The sequence below is a fragment of the Vicia villosa genome, linkage group LG5 (genome assembly GCF_029867415.1).
Source record: "Vicia villosa cultivar HV-30 ecotype Madison, WI linkage group LG5, Vvil1.0, whole genome shotgun sequence".
NCBI classification, from domain to species: Eukaryota; Viridiplantae; Streptophyta; class Magnoliopsida; order Fabales; family Fabaceae; genus Vicia; species Vicia villosa.
In genome coordinates, this window is record NC_081184.1 from 128,240,745 (window position 1) to 128,262,566 (window position 21,822).

The 21,822-nt window shown below is 38.3% G+C and overlaps 1 protein-coding gene across 1 annotated transcript; it reads left to right on the forward strand.

Moving 5' to 3' along the window:
- The first annotated feature begins 10,384 nt into the window (after positions 1-10,384).
- LOC131605402 (beta-glucosidase 25-like) lies at positions 10,385-19,883 on the forward strand. Its single transcript, XM_058877760.1, has 10 exons — positions 10,385-10,399; positions 10,633-10,777; positions 10,863-10,950; positions 11,140-11,395; positions 11,577-11,692; positions 11,778-12,001; positions 12,102-12,133; positions 12,232-12,334; positions 19,376-19,484; positions 19,587-19,883. The coding sequence occupies exons 1-10, from the start codon at positions 10,385-10,387 to the stop codon at positions 19,780-19,782; spliced, it is 1,284 nt and encodes a 427-aa protein (XP_058733743.1). The 3' UTR covers positions 19,783-19,883.
- The last annotated feature ends 1,939 nt before the right edge of the window (positions 19,884-21,822 follow it).

Consider the following 21,822-nt stretch of genomic DNA (forward strand, 5'->3'; position numbering starts at 1 on the left):
AAATATAAAAATAGATATAGTTTTTAGTGTTGAGAATCTTGGTCCAAAAGTAATTTTAGAATATCAAAGTTGTTGCGAGTGTTTATTTTGTTGGATATAAGCCAACTTTAGCACTTACTTGCAAATGAAGTAATTGAAATAAAACAAAATAAATGAGAGAGATTGTTTCAATAGGTGTTACTACAAGATTATTTTCTAGCATCTCAAATTTCCTCAAAATATCAAATGCATACTTGATCTGATGAAATATTATACCATTTGAGATTTCTAGCAATTTCATTCCTATAAATTTAGAAAGCTTGCCAAGATATGATAGTTAAACTTAGACTTCATTACTATCTTAAAGGCTTCAATCTGGGTGTTACAATTGTCTGTCATTAAAAGATCATCTACATGCCTGCACTAAGCGATATGTGTTTGTCCATGGTTTGAATTATCATCTGCTACTGAGTACTCTCTAGGTGTAGGATCTGAGTACGATGATCCTCAATTTTTACCTGCTGCAGCCTATGTGCCTTTTGTAGCAACCTGCCTAAAAATTTAAGCTTTCGAGTTGCCACCTATTCTGAAGGGCGAATAGGAAACCCTACACAGATAAGAGATTGAGGGTAAGTTATTATAATCAGGTCGAGGGAAGGTGTTAGGCACCCTCAACCCTTTCCTATGGCTTTGAATCTAAGGTAAAGGTTTATAGCAAAATTACAGAGGTTAATAGCTAAGGAAATGAGAAGGGGGGGAAATTGAGATTTTGAAGAGGGGGACTCGCCTTGTTGCCAAGTGCCTACGTACCTCCTTAGGGAGGATCAGAGTCTACGTAGTTCGGGAAGGGTTGTACGCCATTTAGAGTTGGAATTTGATTTGATATGTGTTTTTTAGAGGCTTTTTGGTTAGCCTATCGCAGTTTGTTTGTATTGTTAATTGAATGGAGTTTAGAATTATATGAAAGCGTGGGCGTACAACCCTGATTTGGCACAATTAACCGCAATGATCAATAGGTTTGATCACCATAGTTAAAAGATTAAGAATTTGCATTGTTACCAATTCAAACCGATTAATTCGATTATCACTAATAACAATTTATTTGTATTTTACTTATTTATTAATTGGCGTTTTATATTGTTACCTCTCATAATCGATTAGCACGACTACAAATAATAACAAATTTAATTAAATAATAAGGCAAGATTAATCACCACAACCAATAAGATGATTGCAGCCATTTAATCGAATTTTAGTTGGATTTTATTTTAATTAAAATGGTATTTTAATTATCCTTATTGTTAACCACAGCGATTAATCGATTTAATCGGCGCAAATAACAAATTAAAAATATTTTGTATAAATGTCATATTTTTATTCTATAAATAAAATAATTTTAATGTAAATTATTAATTATCAACTAATATTTTAATTACAAGAAAACAAATTAATTAGATTTTTATTAAGTTTTTATTAAGGTTTTATTCAGTGTGGTTCTAATTAGGGTATATGGTATGGTCACAGAATCAGAGGCGTCAGATCTGGTTAGTGGAGATTCTAGGGTGAGATCTTGAGGGTTTATGGTGGAAGCCATGATGATACGCGCATTGGAATACAAAGAAACATTCAGAAAAATAATAGGGAAAAGGGCCAGGGATCGAACCCTGGACCCCTGGGTTATGCACAACGCGCGTTACCACTTCAACTAACGTGGTTAGTTGTTTACTATACGCGCCTATTACATAATATCAGATCTAAGCGCACACGCATGGAAATTGGCGCGAGATTCAAACGCGCCTATTACGCTATGACACGTTATCGTCTTCCTCGACCAGACCTGCAACAAACCTGCGTTTTTAGCTACGAATTGGATATGAACGCACTCGTAGCTAACTTACTTCCATAATAGCGAATAGCCCATATGTCCACATAAATCTTTCGCGACCCCATGGTTACCCTCGTACCAACCACGCGAACTCAGATATACCATCAATTAGCCCTAATTTAACTCCTACAGAAAAGCCCTAAACTGAAACCCTAATAGCTCAAAACGGCGTTAATGGCGACACACAAACGAAGCATGAAAACAGCAAACCAGTCATCCAGAAACGTTCATGGCATTAAAACAGGCAAGATTATGCAATCAAATTTCAATGAGGATGCCTATATTGTTCAGATCGAAGAGATTTTCAGAAGGACTTACCTGGGCGAATATGAGATATTTCTGGGGGTGTTGAAGCAGAGTAATGATCCTCACAGCTTCAGAACAATCCCAGGGACCTTTTGCAACCTTTAGAACTTCTTGTAAGTCGCGAATTGTCCCAAACCGAATTCACGTTCTTGGTGGATTTTTTTGTGTTCTTGCAGCTCTGCCTCCTCTCGATTTCCAACCCCTGATTCGATCCCTTATGCTCCTTACTTATACTAGAGTGGATTAGGTTAAAAAGGAGAGCCCAAAACTCAATGAATCCAATCTTGCCATATTTGAATATTTGATTTAGTTTCTTGAATCTTAAGTTACTATTTTGGTCTAAATTTGATTTTATCCTTCCCTAATCCAATTACCACGAAATTAGTAATATATTTTGTCATTAACATTGATTAAAAAATAATCAAAACATATTTTCTACCAAATATTTGATTTTTCATTTAATTTAAATCACTAAAAATTAATTTTAAATGAAATAAAATTATGTAAAATCAAATAAAATGATATAATTCATGGCATATGTTTTGGATAGCTTGTGGACCAAGTTTGGGTCATAAAATGTAGGCCCATTTGTAAGAATTTCACTTTTGAACCCTCCTTTTTTCACATTTGGTCCCTCAAAATCACCTGACTTTGATCAAGCATATCTCCTTCAATTTTTAAGCTATGAGGGAGATCTAATACTTTTCAGAAACCTCAAAGTGTCCTCTACAAGCCCCTTTGGAATATATTTTTCATTTGAAGCTTTTATCTTGATCATATCTTCTTTGGAAAAAAACTGTTTCTGAAGGATGCCTGGAAATGACCTGTAATCTTTTGCCTTGTATCTCTTAAATGAAGCATTTTTGGCCTTGGCTTGTGAGACACAAAGTTGTAGAGAATCCAATTTCCTTCAAAATAGGCTTTGAGTGGGGAATTTTTGATGTTCCATGTGAAAGTTATGCCCAGTCAAAGTTGGGTTGACTTTCTCCTAAAGAAACCCTAATTTGAACCTTTTTGTATTTGTTCATCTCTGAGTTTCTTTTAATGGAATCATGATCAAGCTTTGATCAAATGATGGATATACATCCCCATACTTGTTGTGTGAGCAATGGTTAGAAGTTTGGATCATGCCTTGATTTTGGATTTGAATCAGTTGATTGCAGATCTTGTGACTGTTTGAGCAGGTAACTTTTGGAATGATGCTTTGACTTTTCCCATGGGGTTAAATTAGATCACTATAAACCATATACCCTTGATTAGGAGCCTTATCTCATTGATCCTTCTTTAGAGGAATCTCAAACCCTAGCCTTAGAAGGCTCTTGACTAGGAATGTAGCTTGAATGGAACCCTAGTCTTTGAATCTTTGTAAGTGAAGTAGATGGGGAAAATTTTGGGGTATGACAGCTGCCCCTGTTCAATATTCTTAAACCTGAAGGGGCGGACAGGCTTGCTTGCCTGTTGCGACCTGAAGGGGGAAGGTTATTGAACACTGAGAGTACCCTGAAATTTGCTGATATTGCGGAGTGTGGAGTAGATGCGTTGCTGGAGAACGTGGTGCCATATCACTGTCGTGATAAGACGTAACGCGAGGGTTACGATTTGGATTTGAAATTGAAGGTGCCATTATCACTGCCAAAGGACTAACGTGATAAGACGTAACGCGATGGTTACGATTTGGATTGAAGTTGAAGGTGCCATTATCATTGCCAAGGGACTAACATGATAAGACGTAACGCGAGGGTTACGATTTAGTTTGAAATTGCCGTTATCACTGCCGTGATAAGACGTAACGCGAGGGTTACGATTTGGTTTGAAATTGCCGTTATCACTGCCGTGATAAGACGTAACGCGAGGGTTACGATTTGGTTTGAAATTGCCGTTATCACTGCCGTGATAAGACGTAACGCGAGGGTTACGATTTGGTTTGAAATTGCTGTTATCACTGCCGTGATAAGACGTAACGCGAGGGTTACGATTTGGTTTGAAATTGCCGTTATCACTGTCGTGATAAGACGTAACGCGAGGGTTACGATTTGGTTTGAAATTGCCGTTATCACTGCCGTGATAAGACGTAACGCGAGGGTTACGATTTGGTTTGAAATTGCCGTTATCACTGCCGTGATAAGACGTAACGCGAGGGTTACGATTTGGTTTGAAATTGCCGTTATCACTGCCGTGATAAGACGTAACGCGAGGGTTACGATTTGGTTTGAAATTGAAATTGAAAATAGAGTTTGAAATAGGATTCCAGAGAAGCCAAGCTTCATCTGTAAAATGATGCTCTGCGAATGTATATGCTTATGATTTGTTGTAGATGTATGCATGTTTATGCAAATGGTTCATATGTGAGTACATGAATATGAATATGTATGATGGCTTTGATGCATTATCTTCTGTCACCCATTGGATTTGCTTAGCTTTTACGAGCAGCTTTGTGGGTCTTAACTCAGATCGTCTGAGGTTAATCTACCGGGGTATTGCAGTGCTTTCAGGACCAGGCGTATATTGACTACCGGAGATGTCGTGGTTTCGTCCCCTCTATTTTAGTCTGATGGTTTGTAAGTTTCTTGTTTTAAGCTCGAAGTTTAAAGTTTATGAGAAATAAATTATTCTTTGCACTTGGTATTGAAATGATGAAAAGATAAGTATGAAAGGAAAAGACTTTTATTGATTGTTGCCTTGAATTGGCGAGTGTACAAAAGGTATGAAAGAAAGAAAAATGACAAATAGAAATGATATTAATACTGCTATTGCTCTTTTACTATCGAGGGCCCCAGTAATCCTTTGACTTTGGAAGTTGATGGTTGCTCGATTTCCCATCCTTCATGAATTGTCTTGGGCTCGTAGTTTGGAATCTTGCCCCTGCTAGGCATAGTACTTCTTGACTGCATCTGAATTGATCGGATGTGGTAGCTCGTCCCCATCCATGGTAGTGAGGACGAGTGCTCCTCCTGAGAACACCGTTTTTATGACATATGTACCTTCGTAGTTGGGTGTCCATTTTCCTCGAGCATCAAGTCGGGGCAGTAAGATTTTCTTGAGAACGAGGTCTCCTTCTTTGTAAGTTCGAGGGCGGACCTTTTTGTCGAATGCCTTTTTCATTCTCTTCTGATAGAGCTGCCCATGGCATAAAGCCGTCAGTCGCTTTTCTTCAATGAGATTAAGCTGATCAAAACGAGTTTTTACCCATTCCGATTCTTCTAACTTTGTGTCGGCTAGGACTCTTAATGATGGGATCTCCACTTCGATAGGGAGGACTGCTTCCATACCATAGACCAGGGAGAAAGGGGTTGCCCCTGTGGATGTACGTACTGAAGTTCTGTAACCGTGCAGGGCGAAGGGAAGCATTTCGTGCCAATCCTTGTATGTCTTCACCATTTTCTGTACTATCTTCTTGATGTTTTTGTTTGCAGCCTCAACAGCGCCATTCATCTTAGGCCTGTATGGTGAAGAGTTGTGGTGTTCAATTTTGAATTCTTCGCATAACTCCTTCATCATATTATTGTTCAGGTTCGACCCATTGTCAGTAATGATTCGACTTGGGATCCCATATCGGCAAATGAGGTTATGCTTGATGAACCGAGTAACCACCTGTCTTGTTACATTAGTGTAGGAAGCAGCTTCGACCCACTTGGTGAAATAGTCGATAGCAACCAATATGAATCGGTGTCCGTTAGAGGCTTTAGGTTCGATCATTCCTATCATATCAATTCCCCACATTGCGAATGGCCATGGCGAACTTAGCACATTCAGCGGATTTGGTGGTATGTGTACCTTATCAGCATATAATTGGCATTTATGACATGTTCTTGCATGTTGGAAGCAATCAGCTTCCATGGTTAACCAGTAGTAGCCTGCTCTTAATATCTTTCTTGCCATTGAATGTCCACTTGCATGAGTCCCAAAGGTTCCTTCATGGACCTCCTTGATGATCTCTTTGGCCTCATTTTTATCCACACATCTTAGTAATACTGAATCGTAGTTTCGCTTGTATAGGACATTGCCGTTTAGGAAGAACTTAGATGCCAACCTTCTTAGCGTCTTTTTGTCAATTGTGGAGGCGTTTTCTGGATACCTTTGTTTCTCCAGGTATTCCCTAATATCATGGTACCAGGGTTTGTTATCAGCTTGTTTCTCGATCGTAAGGCAATAGGCTGGTTCGTCAAAGTGTCTGACCGTTATCCGAGGTTCGTGATTTGGCCATGTTACTTTAAACATAGAGGAAAGTGTTGCTAGTGCGTCGGCCATTTGATTTTCTTCCCTCGGGATATGGTTAAAAGTGATGGTCTCAAACTCAGCCATTAGTTCTAGTATGAGGTCTCGGTATGGGATTAGCTTTGCATCACGTGTATCCCATTCTTTATTGACTTGGTGGATTACTAATGCTGAATCCCCATATACCTCGAGTAACTTAATCCTTAGATCAATCGCGGCTTCTAGACCCAATATGCATGCTTCATATTCTGCAATATTGTTGGTACAGTCGAAACATAATCTCGCCGTGAAAGGTATGTGACGATTGTCAGGAGATGTCAAGACTGCCCCTATGCCATGTCCTAATGCATTTGAGGCTCCATCGAACGTGAGAGTCCACACCAGTCCTGGTTCGGGTCCTTCATCGGGCCCAGGTATTTCATAATCTCTTACCAGCATAATGTCCTCATCAGGGAAATCGAATTTCATAGATCGATACTCTTCAATGGGCTGATGAGCTAGATGTTCTGCCAATACACTCCCTTTTATTGCTTTTTGGGTGACGTATTGAATGTCATATTCCGACAATAGCATTTGCCATCTAGCGATTCTTCCTGTGAGAGCCTGTTTCTCGAACACATATTTCAAAGGATCCATCCTCGATATTAACCATGTGGAATGGTTCAGCATATATTGCCTTAGACGTTTGGAGGCCCATGCTAGGGCGCAACATGTCTTTTCCAACGGTGAATATCGGGACTCGCAATCGGTGAATTTCTTGCTAAGATAGTAAATAGCGTGTTCTTTCCTCCCTGTTTCGTCCTGCTGCCCTAGTACGCATCCCATGGACCTGTCGAGGACAGTGAGGTACATGATCAATGGCCTTCCCGACACCGGGGGTACGAGTATTGGTGGTTCTTGTAAGTAACGTTTTATGGTTTCGAAAGCTACTTGACAATCGTCATTCCATTTGATTAGTTGATCTTTTCTTAGTAGCTTGAATATGGGTTCACACGTAGCAGTTAAGTGTGAGATGAACCTTGAGATATAGTTCAAGCGCCCTAAGAAACCACGAACCTCCTTTTCTGTCCTCGGGACGGGCATTTCTTGTATGGCTTTTACTTTGTCAGGATCTACCTCTATGCCTCGTTGGCTCACTATGAATCCCAGCAATTTTCCCGACCTCACGCCAAATGTACACTTGTTGGGGTTCAACCTTAGTTTGAACTTCTTCAAGCGTTCAAACAACTTTCGCAAGTGTGTGAGATGCTCCTCTTCAGTATAGGACTTAGCGATCATGTCATCTACATATACCTCAACTTCCTTGTGTATCATATCATGGAACAGTGTGACCATAGCTCGCTGATATGTTGCCCCAGCGTTTCGCAATCCAAAAGGCATCACCTTGTAACAGAAGGTACCCCAGGAGGTCATGAAGGTGGTTTTTTCCATGTCTTCGGGAGCCATTTTAATCTGATTATACCCCGAGAATCCGTCCATGAATGAAAACACTGAAGCTTGCGCGGTGTTATCCACTAGTATGTCTATGTGCGGCAGTGGGAAGTCGTCCTTTGGACTTGCCTTATTTAGATCTCTGTAATCAACACACATGCGTACCTTTCCATCTTTCTTAGGTACTGGCACTATATTGGCGATCCATGGCGGATATTCAACTACAGCGAGGAAACCTGCGTCAAACTGCTTGAGTACCTCTTCTCGGATTTTGTTATCCATGTCAGGCCGAACTCTTCTACGTTTTTGTCTGACAGGTGTACAACCCTCTTTGAGTGGTAGCCTATGCACGACGATGTCTGTATCCAGCCCAGGCATGTCACGGTATGACCAAGCGAATATTTCCACATAGTCATGGAGGAGTTTGACCAGTGTTGCTTTTATGCCCCCGTTCAGTGTTGCCCCAATCTTGATTTCCTTGGGTTCTTTGTCGGTGCCCAAGTTTATGATTTCGATTGCTTCTTGAGGAGGGAGCATGCTTTTGGATTCTCTATCCATTAGCCTTGACAATTCTTCTGGAAGTTCATCGTCTTCCTCATCCCCTTCCTCAGACTGATCAGCGAGAGTCTCGAATTTATATTGAGTTTCAGCAGTATTATTATCGGTGATGTTAGAAGGTGATCTGCACAAGTTTATGTTTTTATTTTTTTAGTATGCAATTATGATTGTGCTTTGGTTTTATGCAAGAATGTCATTTCGAGAAAGTGAATGCAAGAACGAGACAAAGTTTTCGATACCAAATGCAAACGATAATTTTATTCATAAACTTAACTTTGAAAGTAAATGGGGGCCCTTATAAACCAACTCTATGCTTCGGGCGAGGCATGAGCGACATTGTTTTTTTTTTTTAATAATTGAAAGGGAAATAAAACACACGACAAAAACAAATTACTTTGAAACGTAAACTATCTCCGGTATCTCCAAGCTTGTCCAATTTTGAAGTTGTTCTCCTGGCCTAATCATCCGGATGAAATTGGACGTTCCCTCCATGCTAGATATCATGGATACATGCTCATATCCACCTTTGACAAAAGTCTGTGCGATCGGAGGGAATCGTTGCTCTTCCTTTGCAGCCTTCTTTGTTGGTTGGTATCCTAACCCCAGACGATCTTTCTTCTCTTGCACTTCTGGAATTTTGCCCCAGCCTTCCATCTTTGTGTCTTGCAGGTCTCTCCAGGATGTTACCGCCCTTCGCGTTTTCTCAATTGGCAGTGTGACAGCAGTGGCAATCTCTAGTGCTTGGAACGAAGTCTCTAATGCTTTTTCCCCAGCCTCAATGTATCGGTATGAGTCTAGATTGCTGACAAATATGTCCTCCTCCCCACTGACGGTTACTATAGAGTTTCCATCCACAAATTTCACCTTTTGATGCAGGGTAGAGGTAACTGCCCCAGCAGCATGGATCCAAGGGCGTCCCAATAAACATGTATAGGCAGGCTCAATCTCCATTACTTGGAAATTGATGCAGAAAGTGTGAGGGCCTATTACCACAGGGAGGTCCACCTCTCCAAACACCGGGCTTTGTGACCCATCAAAGGCTTTGACCACCAGACGGCTTGGTCTTATTACCAGTCCTTCCAAATCTATCTTGTCTAAGGTGGCCTTTGGCATCACATTTAATGACGACCCTGTGTCGATCAGCACTCTAGACAGATGAGCTTTCCCACATTGTATGGAGATATGCAGGGCTTTGTTATGCTCTTTCCCTTGTGAGGGCAACTCGTGTTCACTGAAGCTTAAGCATGCCCCAGCAGTAAGATTAGCCACCATTCCATCAAATTGATTTACAGTGATGTCTTTGGTTACATGGGCAGCACTCAAGATCTTCATCAGGGTGTCTCGATGTTTTTCTGAATGAATTAACAGCGAGAGGAGTGATATCCTGGATGGAGTTTGGTGCAACTGATCCACTACCTTATAATCACTTTTCTTGATTAATGCCAAGAACTCTTCGGCATCTTTGTTAGTGATCTCCTTGTCTATGGGTGTGCTTCTTTCAGTAGGGACCACAATATCTTGATCATTTGCTTGTGCTGAATTCTCCTTTGATTTTGCAGTATTGAATATGCGACCGCTACGAGTCATACCCCCAGGCCCGACGATGTTTGTCACATCGGTACTAGCATTAGACTCATATTCCCACGGGACTGCTTTCATCTTGTCCACAGGGTATGGATCCCTGACTGGGATAATCCTAGTGTGTACTTGTGCGGGTATCAGCAGTGTGGCTTTGGCGCAAGGGATGATCAATGTCTTCCTTGCCCCTTGCCTTGGTATCATTAACGGTTCATTCCTGTCCAGCATGGCCAAATACTCTTCCTCAGGATATTCTTTAAACTGAACTAACCCTTGATTCACGAGTCTTTGCAAGGTTGTCTTAAAGGCTTCGTTATGTTCGAGGACGAACCCCTTTGCAAGTAGATACCTCTTAAGGGCATCTATGGGGGAGCTCCGTTGTTGAACAAACTCTTGCTCGGTGACTACCTCTATTGCATTGACTGCGCCATCATGGCGGGGCATAGGGTTTGTCTTCACATTAGGTTTGTCAAAAGCAATTGCTCCTGACTCTATCAGGTCCTGAACCTTGTGCCTAAAGGCCCAACATTTTTCCAATGTATGCCCCGGAGAATTGGCGTGAAATTCACACCTCTCATTAGCTTTGAAGTTGGGCATAGTACTTCCGGGAATCGGAGGTGGCATAGGCCTGAGTTCCACTAACTTGTCATTTAATAGATACTTCAGTATCTCACTTTTAGAAGTGGGCAAAGGGTCGAACTTCCTCGGGGGGCCTTGGAATCTTTGTTACTTCAGTTTTTAACAATTTAACAGATGGAACAGGGGAACCAAATGCAGAGGGGATAAAGTATTATAACACTCTCATTGATGCTTTACTGGAAAAAGGTTACAAGATAATTTATTCTAGAATTTTATCTTAAATAATTAGCAAAAATGTACTAAATAGCTTTTTTTTTTTTCGTGCACTTAGGAATCCAGCCTTATGTAACTCTGTATCATTGGGATCTTCCACAGGTGCTGGAAGATAAATATGAAGGATGGTTAAGTCCTCAAATCATGTAAGTCATTGATGTTCTAGACCCTCTGTATCACTGTCTCTTTTTATGGAAGGCGTATCTGGTGTCTGGCATATCGACAGTTTTTTAAATTATTACTGGTGTCGACTTGTCAATATCATTGTCATCTTTGGTGTGCGTGTTAGTACTTTTGTTTTGAGCTTCATATTTATCTCTAATTATTATTGACAGAAAAGATTTCGAGCATTATGCATATACATGCTTCCGAGCTTTTGGCGACAGAGTTAAGCACTGGATTACCTTCAATGAACCTCACAACTTTGCCCTCCATGGTTACGATTTAGGGATTCAGGCACCGGGAAGATGTTCCATTCTTGGTCATCTTGTATGTAAGAAGGGAAAATCGTCTACGGAACCTTACATTGTTGCTCATAACATTCTCTTATCTCATGCCGCTGTCTACCGAAGTTACCAACTACATTTCAAGGTTCCCAACACTTCATCTATACAACTAATACTAAATATTTATTACTAGCATCACATTCCTTGCGTCTCACTCAATGTTTTAAAAACGAGACTGAGTTGTTCAACGAGTTAAATTGGAAATCACCCAATTCGCGGTTGGTTTGATCTCAGTTATTTTTTGTGTTATTTGATGGATAATCTAGGAACATCAAGGAGGTAAAATCGGGATAGCTCTAGACGCTGTTTGGTATGAGCCTATAACTGAACTCGATGAAGACAAAGAAGCCGCTTCTAGAGCTATGGATTTTTCACTTGGATGGTAAACTTACTCGAAACATAATAATTATATCAAAATTTGATAGCTTAATTTGTGTCAACTAAGAAATTAGAGTAATGTGAATCAGGTTTCTTGATCCTCTTTTCTTTGGAAAGTATCCACTCTCAATGCAAGAGCAAGTAGCTGATAGATTGCCCGAGATTACTAAAGCAACCTCAAACTTGCTTGTGGGATCATTGGATTTCATTGGCATAAACCACTATACCTCGCTGTATACGCGAAACGACAGGAATCGGTTTCATAAACTGATTATGCAAGATGCTATATCCGATGCCGCTGTTATTACTACCGGTAATTAAGCTATTGATGCAAACTGTGACTCCTTTTTTTGGTTCATTTCATTTTCATCACATTCATAATCTTAACCTGAATGGAAGTTTCTGATATTTAGCATACAGAAGAGGAGCTGCAATTGGAGATAAGGTATGCTCAGAAGAAAACCACCATAGCTAAAGTGTGTTTCGTTATCGGTTCATGCCGAATTTCGTTTCTAAAATCAGCACCAAATTTCTTTTTTTTAGGCAGCTTCCAGTTGGCTACACATTGTCCCTTGGGGAATCAGAAAGTTGATGAAACATGTGAAATGCAAATATGGGAACACACCCGTAATCATAACCGAAAACGGTTAGTAGTTTTGCGTGCAGAAACTAATTTTAATTGAGTTTAATATCTACTTACACTTCATACTGAAGTAAGCGGAATAATTTCGTGATAATTATATGAAATTAGAATACCAATACTTACTTGTTGTAGACATGATTTGAGAATAAGGATGGTTGTTATTGTCACCTTGATTCGATCCCTGAAAAGATGAATGACCGGATCTTCCTCTGTATCTCACACTCCCGTTCACAACTCTCAATGGGGCAAGTTGTGGAGCCGTCAGTTATGTTTCTAAATCCTGATTTCGTGATTACAGAGGGGACCTAGCCAAATAATATATATAACCCTAGTCCCTACCCATTATGGGCCAAGAGTTAAAAGCCCACACTTTTACCCACACCAATCCGGTTTCAAATATTCAGGCTTTAATTAAAACAGATCACTTAACCAAAAGGAGCCTATTTATGCACCCCATCAGAATCATGATTAACCCGTTTTTCACAAACCAAATAACAATTGATTGTAGCCCATAAAATATAAATAAATCTAACATTCTCCCACTTGGGCAAAAATCAATTGTGTGATTTTAATTAAAAAAAACATTTTGAAAACGACTCTCGGGTTAATGACTAATTCCTTAAAATGCGGCCGCATTTTAAGGAAATGCATGATTCCGGGTGCAATATCTGAATATGACTCCATCCAACAAAAGTCACGCAGTATTGAATCATGGCGATTATTATATTCTTCATTGACATAAAACCTTCCATGGTTACAGATACTACAGACCCCGTCAACTAGTCATCACTGTGGAGTGTGGCAAGAAAATAGCATGCCAATGTGATCCAACAGCCAACTGCTATTTTCTTTGTCAGTCCTTAACAATTTCTCTCAAATGCAATAAAGCCAAAGAAATTGCATGGTTTTACAAACCATAATGCCTCAGCTTCAATATGGCATCGACCACCGGCATAGTGGTCCTGACAACACCAAGCTTAAAATCATACCTCAACTCCAAACTAGTGTCGACCATAGGTATAGTGGTCCCAATGACACTGAGTCCTAATTTTAACAATTGATATATAAATAAGCAATGACAAATAATAATAATAATAATAATAATATTAATAACAATATTCATTGCAATATCAGTTGCTCAAAATAGAAAGTACTTGACAATCCAACACTTAAAGTGTCTAAAATAAATATAACATCATAAGAAAATGGCATAAAGAAAAAACTCCCACTAACCAAGCACATCAAAAGAACTCACTATGCCCATGTTCTCAACATGGTTTTTGAACACAATGGGCCTAAGTCCCTTGGTTAGAGGATCTGCTAGCATGAAATTAGTACCAATGTACTCAACAACAATGTCATTTTTCTTCACAAGATCTCTAACTGTTAAATATTTCAATTCCAAATGCTTAGAACCGCTTGAAGTTTTATTATTCTTAGAGTAGAACACTGCTGCACTATTATCACAATAAAGCTTTAGAGGTTTAGCAATGGAATCAACAATGCGAATTCCAGTCACTAAATTTCTCAACCAAACAGCATGAGTGGCAGCAGCATAACAAGCAACAAACTCTGCCTGCATGGTAGAAGAGGCAACAAGAGTTTGCTTTTTACTCTTCCAAGATATCGCTCCTCCAGCCAGCATGAAAATGTAACCAGAAGTAGATTTCCTATCATCAACACATCCAGCAAGATCAGAGTCAGTGTACCCAACTATTTCCAAGTTATCAACTTTCCTAAAAACAAGCATATACTCTTTAGTTCTCTGCAAATATCTCATCACTTTCTTAGCAGCAATCCAATGATCATTCCCAGGATTGGACTGGTATCGTCCCAAGACGCCAACTATAAAAGCAATGTCAGGCCTAGTGCACACTTGAGCATACATCAAGCTTCCCAATGCACTGTCAAAAGGTTTCCCTTTCATTTCTGCCCGCTCAATCTCATTTTTAGGACATTGATCTTTACTGAATTTGTCACCTTTAGTGACGGGAACATCCCCTGGCTTACAGTTCAGCATATTGAACCTCTCTAAGACTCTATCGATATAAGCCTTCTGGGATAAGCCAAGTACACCACGTGATCTGTCTCTGTGTATTTTAATTCCCAATACAAAGGATGCCTCACCAAGATCTTTCATATCAAAGTAGTTGGTTAGCATAAGTTTGGTCTCATGAAGTAGATTAAGATCACTACTAGCAAGTAAAATATCATCAACATACAGCACAAGAAAGATGAATTTGCTCCCACTGACCTTAAGATAGATGCACTGATCAACTTTATTTTCTTCAAAACCCAAGGAAGTCACCACTTCATCAAATTTCAAGTACCATTGTCTGGAAGCCTGTTTCAAACCATAAATAGATTTTCTCAATTTACAAACCAAATGCTCATTACCGCTTGTCACAAAACCCTCAGGCTGCTGCATGTACACCTCCTCATTAAGATCACCATTCAGAAAAGCAGTCTTAACGTCCATCTGATGCAACTCCAAGTCAAAATGTGCTACAAGAGCCATAATTATTCTAAAAGAGTCTTTAGTAGAAACGGGAGAAAAGGTTTCATTAAAATCAATTCCCTCCTTTTGTGTGAAGCCCTTAGCCACAAGTCTCGCCTTAAACCTCTCTATTTCACCTTTTGAGTCCTTCTTTGTTTTGAATATCCACTTGCAGCCAATCGCCTTACAATTGCTTGGTAACTCCACCAGTTCCCAAACATCATTATTTACCATGGATTTCATTTCATCATGCATTGCATCTGTCCACTTGCTAGATTGAGGACAACTAATAGCTTCTAGATAATTTTTAGGATCAATAACAATACCAACATCATAAGCATCCTCACTAAGATAAACTACAAAATCATTAGTGATAGCAGGTCGCTTTTGTCTTACTGACCTTCTAACATGAATTTGCTCAACTGGCTCAGCAGGTTGTGCAGCCTCAACCACAACAGGATGATCAACTACATTTTCAACAGGATGTTCAACCACATTCTCATTTGGAACTAAACCTCCACGAGTAGCGGATGATCTAGCGTTATCGAAGTTAGGAAATGACAAAGTAACAACATCAGGCATTGTAGAATCAATATTATCAGATGCAATGACATGCTCAGCAACATCAAGCTCAAGGAATTTTGCATGCATGGACTCCACAATTTTATTACCTCTACTAGGACAGAAGAACCTGTATCCTTTAGCTCGATCTGGATATCCAATAAAGAAACAACGACTAGTTTTGGGGTCAAGCTTTGTTTCGAAGGGATTATATATTTTAACCTCCGTTGGACAACCCCAGACACGGAGATGGTTCAAACTGGGTTTTCTACCTGTCCAGAGCTCAAAAGGTGTTTTTGGAACTGATTTACTAGGAACTCTATTCAGTATATAGAGGGCTGTTTTCAAAGCATCACCCCACAAAAATTTTGGTAAATTACACCTACTCATCATGCTTCTCATCATATCTTTAAGAGTGCGGTTTCGTCTTTCGGCTACACCGTTTTGTTCAGGAGTACCAGGCATGGTGTATTGTGGAACAATTCCACAATCTTGCAAGTATTTTGCAAAAGGCCCCATATGTTGTCCGGTAGAATCATATCTACCATAATACTCTCCTCCACGGTCAGAACGTACCACCTTTATCACCTTTCCTAGTTGCTTTTCAACCTCGGTTTTGAAGATTTTGAACTTTTCAAGTGCTTCTGATTTTTCTTTAATCAAGTAAAGATAGCCATACCGGGAAAAATCATCAATGAAAGTGATAAAAGATTTATTACCACAAATAGTAGGAGAAAGGGGGCCACTAATATCTGTATGAATAATTTCTAAAAGGTCTGAACTTCTAGTTGAACCTTTCTTATTGGTCTTAGTAAATTTCCCTCTAATGCAATCCACACAAGTCCCTAAATCATTGAAATCTAAGGAAGGTAAAATATCATTTCTAATTAACCTTTCAACTCTTTCTTTAGAGATATGGCCCAGACGCTTGTGCCACAATAAAGAGGACTTTTCTCTTATTTTGGATCTTTTCGCAATGGAGCTCTCAACACTCAAGGATGAGGAAATATTATCACAATCCAAAGACAACTTATACAAACCATCCAATAAGACACCATTACCAACAATTTGAGAATTCAACATCAAATTTATTTTTCCATCATAAAAGGTAAATTGAAATCCAAACTTATCCAAACAAGATACTGAAATCAAATTCCTCCTAAAAGAAGGTACATAAAATGTATCTTTCAAAACAAGTTCAAAACCAGTTCCTAAAACTAAGCTAACATCTCCCACTAGCTCCACGGTTACTTCAAAATCATTTCCTACCCTGAGCTTGCTTTCCCTCAGATTTGGTCTCCGCTGGTTTCTGAACCCCTGTAAAGACACAGTAATGTGGGTTGTAGAACCACTATCAAGCCACCAGGAATTAACAGGAACATTAACTAAGTTAGACTCAAAACAGACCAAAGCTAAATGATTACCTCCAGATTTGTTCTTGTTGTCTAACCAAGCTTTAAAAGTATGACAATCAGTTTTCTTATGCCCCTTTTCCTTACACCAAAAGCACCAAAAGGTTTTCTTAAAAGCAACAGGCTTAGGACCTCCTATGTTATGGTGTTGACCATTATCTGGTTTCTTAAATTCAGGATGTCTATGAGGAGCACTATGAGTGTTTTTCTTATTTTTCCAAGAATTCTTACCAGAATGAGGTTTAGCATGAACAGTCAATAGGGCTAAATCACTTCTTTCCTTTTTGAGTTTCTCTTCTTCAGCTACACACTTGGTAATAAGGTTATTGACGGTCCACTTATCACCAAAGGTATTATAGGCAGTTTTGATTTGAGTGAATTCAGCAGGTAGGCAGTTTAAAGCATGAGACACAATGAAATTCTCATTCAGGTCAATGTCATGGGTTTTCAATTTGGTTTGGACATGAACCATTCTAAGAATAAACTCCCTAACACCCCCATTGTTATCATATCTCATGTCAGTGAGTTGTTTCAATAAATGTCCAGATTCAGCATTATCAGATACCTGAAACCTCTTTCCAATAGCAGCAAGATATTCTTTAGCATTCTCTTTCTCAGGCAATCCACTTATCAGATGTTCAGAAATGGTCCTCTTCATGGCACACAAGCTAAGTCTATCACTCCTCTCCCACTTAGCTAATTTGTCTTTCTCTTCAGGTGTACTCTCATCATTGATCACAGGTTTGGTTTCACGCAATGCCATGTCGAGATCAGCAATCCCTAATGAAAACTCTAAGTCTTTCTTCCATTTCTTAAAATTAGACCCATTCAGGATCTCAATAGAAGCAGAACAATTGTTCATAGAGAAGGTCACTGTTGAGACAAAACAAGAATGCATTAGAACAAATAATAAAGGCAAGATATAGCTTCAATGAACATAAGCTATTACAAATAGGCCAACATTATCAGGCAATCCCCTTTGGGTGGAATGCGTAAACCCATGTTACAACAAGGGTCAGAACCTTAGATGAGTTACTCAATGAGCATACGTTAGGTTCGAAAAACTATCTCCTTTGGGTAGATAAATTCTCTAAGCCAAAGCACCTCCAACAACTACATCCACAAATTTTAAGAATAATCTACTCAATGAGCATACATGGAATTTAGAAATCTATCTCCTTTGGGAAAATAAATTCCTTAGACCAAAGCACCTCCAATAGTTATATTCTTATTTAGTTATAAACCTTTACATAAATTGTCCTCCTTTGGGAAGTCAATCATAGTAACGACTTAAAATCATTCCTCAAACTACAAAGAGACTTTTATAAATCAAAGAGAGTGATCTCACTTTGGTGGTGATCACATACAATAATTTATAAAAGTTCTTGCATAGGAATCAAATTTCTCTTGCCAAAAAAAATTATGAACCGGTCATGAATTGGATCATATAGCATTCTCAATAAATTTTGTCTTCCAACAGTGTCAACTTCAATGAAAAGAATTATTTAATATAGTTTACATAAATTAAATTGCAATATAGTTTCCAACCACAGCAGTAAACGTGACATAAATATAATTTTCACCAATGTGTGACATCATTAGAACAAAAGCATGTTGAATTCAAAATCCATGACTAAAAATGGAAAAGGCTGTGTTACCAGTATCAAAAGAAACCAAGGCAATAATGCATTAGGTATAATATAATAATGAGGTAACAATAAGAGATTACGCATGACGGCTATACATTATATGTACCATATCGCAACATATATACAATCGCAAGAAACATATATATTGTTATTCAATTTCAATTGCAGCGATTCAATTTTAGACCATAAAATATATTTCAGTCTGGCAGCATAACCAAATTCGAACTCCTAACCATGATTATATTTTAACAACAAACAATTTGAACCCTAATTCATATAATTAGGCTCTGATACCATATGTAAGCGGAATAATTTCGTGATAATTATATGAAATTAGAATACCAATACTTACTTGTTGTAGACATGATTTGAGAATAAGGATGGTTGTTATTGTCACCTTGATTCGATCCCTGAAAAGATGAATGACCGGATCTTCCTCTGTATCTCACACTCCCGTTCACAACTCTCAATGGGGCAAGTTGTGGAGCCGTCAGTTATGTTTCTAAATCCTGATTTCGTGATTACAGAGGGGACCTAGCCAAATAATATATATAACCCTAGTCCCTACCCATTATGGGCCAAGAGTTAAAAGCCCACACTTTTACCCACACCAATCCGGTTTCAAATATTCAGGCTTTAATTAAAACAGATCACTTAACCAAAAGGAGCCTATTTATGCACCCCATCAGAATCATGATTAACCCGTTTTTCACAAACCAAATAACAATTGATTGTAGCCCATAAAATATAAATAAATCTAACAACTGAAACACATGTATTCACAATCAATTATCTCAAATTAGCACATGTGTCAACGTATCAGTGTCAATATCGTGTACATCAGTATAGATTCCAGTGTTCATAACGTAGTCTATAAGTCTTGAATACATCTCAATGCTCAAGTTATTAGAATTTTGGACTGCAGGAATGGATGATCCAACTGGACCCTTTATGACCTTAGAAAAGGCATTAAATGATGACAAGAGGATAAGATATCATAGGGACTATCTCTCAAACCTATCTGCTGCTATAAGGTATATTAATGCAAAATTTCAAAATTACTTGAGTTCATGTAACTGTAGAATCCTTGCATCTTGATAGCTATCTTGATATTGAGATAACATGAACTTATGCAGGGAAGATGATTGCAATGTGAAGGGGTACTTTGCATGGTCATTGCTTGACAATTGGGAATGGAACTTGGGATATACAGTGCGCTTTGGACTCTACTATGTAGATTTCAAAAACAACCTTACTAGGATACCAAAATCTTCTGTGCAATGGTTCAAAAATGTGCTCAGATTTGAAACTGAAAAAATTAGTGATATTTGAATTGTTGTCATACATATCAAATAGCAAGTGTATATACACACATTCTTTTTTAAGAAATGTTAAAATTTTAAAATATTAAAATATTTTGCGAAATATGTTTACATGAATGTTTAATATTATTTTTATGGTAATAAAGATTTAATTAAAATATAAAAATAGATATAGTTTTTAGTGTTGAGAATCTTGGTCCAAAAGTAATTTTAGAATATCAAAGTTGTTGCGAGTGTTTATTTTGTTGGATATAAGCCAACTTTAGCACTTACTTGCAAATGAAGTAATTGAAATAAAACAAAATAAATGAGAGAGATTGTTTCAATAGGTGTTACTACAAGATTATTTTCTAGCATCTCAAATTTCCTCAAAATATCAAATGCATACTTGATCTGATGAAATATTATACCATTTGAGATTTCTAGCAATTTCATTCCTATAAATTTAAAAAGCTTGCCAAGATATGATAGTTAAACTTAGACTTCATTACTATCTTAAAGGCTTCAATCTGGGTGTTACAATTGTCTGTCATTAAAAGATCATCTACATGCCTGCACTAAGCGATATGTGTTTGTCCATGGTTTGAATTATCATCTGCTACTGAGTACTCTCTAGGTGTAGGATCTGAGTACGATGATCCTCAATTTTTACCTGCTGCAGCCTATGTGCCTTTTGTAGCAACCTGCCTAAAAATTTAAGCTTTCGAGTTGCCACCTATTCTGAAGGGCGAATAGGAAACCCTACACAGATAAGAGATTGAGGGTAAGTTATTATAATCAGGTCGAGGGAAGGTGTTAGGCACCCTCAACCCTTTCCTATGGCTTTGAATCTAAGGTAAAGGTTTATAGCAAAATTACAGAGGTTAATAGCTAAGGAAATGAGAAGGGGGGGAAATTGAGATTTTGAAGAGGGGGACTCGCCTTGTTGCCAAGTGCCTACGTACCTCCTTAGGGAGGATCAGAGTCTACGTAGTTCGGGAAGGGTTGTACGCCATTTAGAGTTGGAATTTGATTTGATATGTGTTTTTTAGAGGCTTTTTGGTTAGCCTATCGCAGTTTGTTTGTATTGTTAATTGAATGGAGTTTAGAATTATATGAAAGCGTGGGCGTACAATCCTGATTTGGCACAATTAACCGCAATGATCAATAGGTTTGATCACCATAGTTAAAAGATTAAGAATTTGCATTGTTACCAATTCAAACCGATTAATTCGATTATCACTAATAACAATTTATTTGTATTTTACTTATTTATTAATTGGCGTTTTATATTGTTACCTCTCATAATCGATTAGCACGACTACAAATAATAACAAATTTAATTAAATAATAAGGCAAGATTAATCACCACAACCAATAAGATGATTGCAGCCATTTAATCGAATTTTAGTTGGATTTTATTTTAATTAAAATGGTATTTTAATTATCCTTATTGTTAACCACAGCGATTAATCGATTTAATCGGCGCAAATAACAAATTAAAAATATTTTGTATAAATGTCATATTTTTATTCTATAAATAAAATAATTTTAATGTAAATTATTAATTATCAACTAATATTTTAATTACAAGAAAACAAATTAATTAGATTTTTATTAAGTTTTTATTAAGGTTTTATTCAGTGTGGTTCTAATTAGGGTATATGGTATGGTCACAGAATCAGAGGCGTCAGATCTGGTTAGTGGAGATTCTAGGGTGAGATCTTGAGGGTTTATGGTGGAAGCCATGATGATACGCGCATTGGAATACAAAGAAACATTCAGAAAAATAATAGGGAAAAGGGCCAGGGATCGAACCCTGGACCCCTGGGTTATGCACAACGCGCGTTACCACTTCAACTAACGTGGTTAGTTGTTTACTATACGCGCCTATTACATAATATCAGATCTAAGCGCACACGCATGGAAATTGGCGCGAGATTCAAACGCGCCTATTACGCTATGACACGTTATCGTCTTCCTCGACCAGACCTGCAACAAACCTGCGTTTTTAGCTACGAATTGGATATGAACGCACTCGTAGCTAACTTACTTCCATAATAGCGAATAG